Source organism: Limulus polyphemus, unplaced genomic scaffold (genome assembly GCF_000517525.1).
Source record: "Limulus polyphemus unplaced genomic scaffold, Limulus_polyphemus-2.1.2 Scaffold364, whole genome shotgun sequence".
NCBI lineage: Eukaryota > Metazoa > Arthropoda > Merostomata > Xiphosura > Limulidae > Limulus > Limulus polyphemus.
This window is the reverse complement of record NW_013665974.1, coordinates 152,043-157,815: the sequence shown is the minus strand read 5'-3', so window position 1 is coordinate 157,815 and position 5,773 is coordinate 152,043. Positions and strand designations below refer to the sequence as shown.

The 5,773-nt window shown below is 33.6% G+C and overlaps 1 protein-coding gene across 1 annotated transcript in view; it reads right to left on the bottom strand.

Moving 5' to 3' along the window:
* Positions 1 to 1,922: 1,922 nt before the first annotated feature.
* LOC106457707 (GAS2-like protein pickled eggs) overlaps positions 1,923 to 5,773 on the bottom strand; it is a 63,438-nt gene continuing 59,587 nt past the window's right edge. Inside the window, exons 4-5 of the mRNA XM_013917154.2 lie at positions 5,187 to 5,268; positions 1,923 to 4,260 (exon numbers count right to left, since the gene is read on the bottom strand). Coding sequence (XP_013772608.2) covers positions 2,805 to 4,260; positions 5,187 to 5,268 — 1,538 coding nt within the window. The 3' untranslated portion in view covers positions 1,923 to 2,804. The remainder of the gene's footprint in view (positions 4,261 to 5,186; positions 5,269 to 5,773) is intronic.

Below are 5,773 nucleotides of genomic sequence, written 5' to 3'. Positions count from 1 at the left end.
GTGTGTGTGTGTGTGTGTGTGTGTGTGTGTGTGTGTGTATATATATATATATATATATATGTCCATTGAAACTGTTACAGTAGTTTAGCATTTGACACTGTTTCCTGAATAATGATATTGTAATATTTTTATTGTTGAAGCACATTTTATAGTTGGAAAACACACTTTATAAGAATGTAGTGGTGTGGTGGTGGTACAAGTATTTGCTATGATACAATGTTTACTTTTATATAAATGAATTGCAAAAAAAATCATAATCGGTCAACATTGCACTACCTTCAGAGTTGACTCGCAGAGGTTTATGTCAGTCTTTTCTGAGAATGGATACTTTTAAAGTGAGATTTCTAGAGCTAAAAGACAAAAATGTTGGAAAATGGAGCCTTCAATATTTTCCTTGGAAACAAAAGTTTCTCAGCAGTGTGTTTAGAACAACAATGGACTTAATACCACAAATCAGCCAATAGAAGCAACACCCTCATCATCAAAGTGAGGACTATGGTTATGAAGAGAGAACTGTCTGATCCTTCCTAAGCTATTGTAATGAAATTGTGCATATTTTATATCATTAACAAGGTAATGAACAAAAGTTATATAGGTTTGGCATTATCTAGCCATACCTTGAAATCACTAGCTGTTCATAGAAAAATAGTCAAAGAAATTGGAATCATAACATCCTGATATGCTTAAATTTGGTCTTGGAAAGTTTATCAAAGTGTGTGGTCTGAATTTGATCCTGCCATCTTTCAAAGAAGCTTGTTATGATGAAATTGTAGTGTTTAATCATGGGTCATCAGCCTGTGCACAAGCAGTGACAGAGGAAGTAGTTCCAAGCATAGCATGGGAGCTCTTTATAAAATATTAACCGTTAATAGTTCTGTATATGATAATGTTGTCATGTCTTAAAATGCATTTGGCAGTTATGGAATGGACTTCACCCAAATTTTGTACAAGTTGTAAAGCTTATCCTTTCTAATTGTTTAGTATGATTTATTTTTTCTAATTGTGCACATTCTTGTATATGACAGGAATGTGTCTTTTGAATGCTGTAATGAGGGAGCTTAGTGTAGGATGTTTACAGTTAGACATGGAAGAGTTGTTTGTTTCATTCACTGGTGGAAAACATTCAGTATAAGCAATACTCCAGTGGACTGGTTGGCTGACTTATCTGTTCGGCGGAAATATAACTATTGATTAATTCGTAATTGCTTATGGTTAACACGTGAAAAACCTATTATTGATACAGATGGAAACTACAGAAACAATTCAAATAAAGGAGAAATTTACATATAAACTATATATATATGATTAGATATGAAGTTAGTAATTTTGACTGAATAATATTAACAGTGAAAGCACAATCAATTATATTATTTTAGAATGAAACATTCAAAATTATATCTTAAAACCTACTATCTCAACTCAGCTAGATATATCATTAATTGTTGCAGATAAATGAATTAAATACAGGCATGATGCATTTTAGTAATATTACTGAGCTAAAATAAAATAAAGACTTGAGGTAGCCTAGTTTATTAGCTGGGCTACCTGATTTTTGCAAGGACAGGATAATTTTTGTACTTTTTTTTTTTTTTGGTAGCAGGTATACACAAGATACTCACTTCCCATACTCTTACTAAATGTCATTCTTTAAGGGATAACTTTTCAACTAGCAGTAACCATTGCTTTTACTTATAAAAAAAGCTTTTGCTACATTTTATGGGATTAATGATTGGCATATGTAAAGATGGCTGAAATTTTTAGTTGGAATGTAGTAACCAGTTTTTAATTTCAAACTCTACACATTGTGTATAAACTTTTGATGAGTCTATAAAAACAAAGTATCAGTATTAACTGGAACTGATTTATTTCACAGATTTATTGCAGCTAAAGATGTTGAATCAAAAATACAACCTTTTGAATTTCTAAGAAACCACGAGTGAAAACACAGGAGAATTTTATAATATTTCAACCAAACTTGTTTTGGTTTCATTCTCTAAGGACTATCATACAATACTAAAAGCCAAGTGTTAATAAAAGCTTGATTGTTTAAGAAGTTGTCTATTAAAGTAGTAGTTAAGTAGTTTTTACAATCAGTAGTATTCAGGTACATAGCAGTTTTGAGAATATAGCTATTCAAGTACGTTGTTTTAGTTGAAAAAACAAACTAGCTTTTAAATAGTGAAAATCAATTCAAACTAATCTGTTTTTTGTTATAAAAAAAAATCACAAACTGTAGATATTTTCCACATGTTAAATAAACAAACATTTGTATTATACAGTCACTGTTAAACAATGTTCTACAACAAACTGACAGAAGGACAGAGTAGCTTAGTGTTTTAAGGTTTCATTTTCACTAACTGTTTTCTTGGACTCTGAATGAGAAAGAACTTGTGTATTTTAAGCTATTATTTGCTAATCATTGACTTCATTATTATTTTAATGAGTATTTTTTAGACACAAATATTTACATAAAAGAAAATTAAGTTTAGTGGTATTTAAAAGGCATCCAACTCAAATCTTTTTGTGGGAATGTTGTCAAGCAGTCTTTACATCACTATAGAAGCTTACCTTTTTTTTTTATCCACCTGTACTTCAGTACAATAAACAGCTATCTGCATTTGCAAAGGACAGTCTATAATGTTTAATGTACAAAGTATCATTTGGTAACTTTCTTTGTACATAATGGGTGCAAAGTGTAGCTGTGGAGACTAGTTACTTTATGTTGGAAATAAACATTTTTTCACTTAGCATGTGTTAATTCTAAGTCTAGTTGCAATCACATGTCTTCTCTACAATGACAATAGTTATTTGTTGTACCAAATGGGTATTGGAATCTTTGTGGACCCTCCCTGACTTCCTTGTCTTGTTCTAAGTTGTATTTTTGGAGAAGGCTGGGTGTAGTTGGGTCTTCGGTTTGGACGATGCTCAGAATTTGGAGAAGAGGTCATGGCTGTTGTTGAAGAGATACTGTCAGTTGGAGCTTGAATTTCTAGTTCACCGAGGTCTTCCTTTAGTTTTTTGTCTTTATAGCTATCTATAAATTTCTGCATTTCCTTGAGGAACTGATGATCAGTATATAAATCAATGTCCTTCAGAAGTGTATGCATCTTGCTAGCTACGAAGACTGTTTTAGTGGGATACGTATTTGGAAGGCTGGATTCTGTGCTTCTGATCTTCAGGTTTGTAATAGTTTTATAGGGAGATAGAGCTGTGCTTCCTACAAATGGAAGGTGATGAAAATCAGGACCCACTGAATGTTTAGAGTCACAGTGCCTGAATGCCTGTGCTTTGCTTCCTGCACCCAGTTTAGTCAGAAAATCTGTGGGTGGTTTGTAGGAAAGTTGCCCAGGAGAGTTTCTAGTTAGCAATGAGCCAGATTCTCTCATGTTACTACTCTGAGAGTAACTCCTTGGAAGGCTACTGAATGTACAGTTTGAGTCTGGCAAGGGTTGTCTTCCTTTTTGACTACTACTGTAAAAGCTGAAACTGTTTTCCTGGTAAGTATGCAACTTTTTGCTGTATTTCCTAGAGTCCAAATTTTCTGTACTCTGAGATTTGTAGTGTATTGTTGTATTCTTACCAACTTGATCAGCTGATGTTGGTTTTTTTGTGTGTCTCAACTTAGAACTTGGTATATTAGCAATAGAAGAAAGTGAACCTGTTATTATTTTACTTGAAACTGGTCTGGCAGATTGAATGCTTTCTTTTATCTTATATTTTCTGAAACATTTAGTTTCTCCAAGGTCATCTCCTGACATTACTAAGGTAGTTTCTGGTGACTCGGGGCTAAAGCCAGAGTCATAAGCATTTGAAGAATACAACCGAGAAAGGTTGGCTGTTGTAATAGACTCTTCCAAGTTTTCGAACATGTAGTACACCTTTCGAGGACTGGGTTTTTTGGTATGACTAGGAATTTGAGAACCTGTTAGACTTTCTCCTTCAGAGAATTCAGAGGAGCTGTCAGTACCAATGGAAGGCTGAGTTCTTGCACGTTTGCCAGGCAAATAAAACTGTGGTTTGGAGGAATCTGCTAGCTGACCCATTTCCGGAGTTGGACTTTCGCTATTGAAGTAGGGACTGGTAGTAGAGGTAGTTGAATCATCACTGTAGTGGGAACTTCTTGAGGATCCACGTGGAGGAATCTCATACGAGTTAGGAGATGATCCTACATCTCGTTGTCCTACAGTAGTAGTAGTACGCACGTGTTGGTGAGAAGAGGTCAGGAGACCATCAATCTGTCCACTGCTGTAGCTTGGAGGTCTGCAGAGAAAGGTTTGATAGTGTGTTAGTGGTGCTGAATTCCAGAAATTATTACTTCAAGCCTGTTATAGTTTACAGCATTACATTTGAATCAGGAAAGATACAAGGCATCTTTTCAAGTAAAATTTAATAATCCATGACGTTTATAAAATTAGTTTAGAATCAGGGTAATACATTGAATTGTAAAAGGGCTACCCGGTATTTGTTAGAGAGGCCCGCTTTTATTGGTGGATTACGTTTAAAGTTTCGATGTAATTTTGTCTACTGTCGCATCACTGGTCAGCTTTTAATAATTTGATAGGAAAACTGGATTTTTATAGTAATAGAAAAGGGCTATACGTAATTGGGAAGCCTAGCAGTAATGTCATGTATTTAATACTGGTAAAAGTAAACTGCGAAATACTTTAACTTCATGCTTAAGGAGCACTTGCTGCTCACTGAATTATTGTATAACACATAATTGTAGCCTCTGATATTATAGGAACATTTTGTCACGTTTTCTCCCCGTGTTTATAATAACTACAGAACTGTTTACATTATAGAAAGCTATACAACATCGCTGCTTGTTCTCGAAGGTAACACAAATACTTTAGTGAGAAAACATAGTAATTCTGACAAAAACATTTGTCAGCTTGTGGACGAACTTGAACTCGCTTCAGAAGTAAACTATATTTTAATTAAAATATCTGTTGTAGTATTTAAAAAAGATTTTAATGATACCAGGAAAATACGTAGGATGGAGAAGGAGTTTAGATAATCTGGTTCTTTTATAATAATCGTGTAAAGCTTTCTTAACATCGTTAACGCATCTTCCGGGTGAGAACCACATCCAACAGTGTTTTAAAGATGGGATAAAAATTATATAATTATTGACAAGGATAGAAAAAAAAAAGATTTTATGGTGAATCTTAATATTTCAAACATACCTATTGTATGTGACTTTCACACTTGGTAATCCACCTTTTCCTGGATTCAAGGTCACCTTAGTTGAAGAAGATGTCTTGTGGGCTGTAGACAAAACCAGGATAAACAGTTAATATCTCTATTTCCATGAAACTGCTCATAATGATGTTAACAGCTTCATTTTTCTCGTCGTAATAATATCGAAAAGAAAAGTACCTACAACTAGGTTTTATCCAAGGCTACGGATAAACTCAAACACCATCGTAAAGATGTAACTTCAGATTTAGGTTTATTGTGAATAAGCTGGTATATTATTTATTATTTTTTTATAGTTTTAATAACGAAAACTATTCAACTTTAATATTAAAAATGCATAAGCTTGAATCTTGTGAATTTACCTCACGTTATATTAACGACTCTCTTAGCAACGACCCAAATCTGCACAATTTAATTTTGATCAAGAAATTAATTGACTGTACTGAATCTTTATAGTAAAGTAGTATATTTTTCAGTATTGAACCTTTACAGTAAAGTAGGATATTCTCTCCATAAGACGACTGTGAAGGAAGGTTAACAGGTATATCTACCGGAGAAGGCAAAGAAAGAAAAA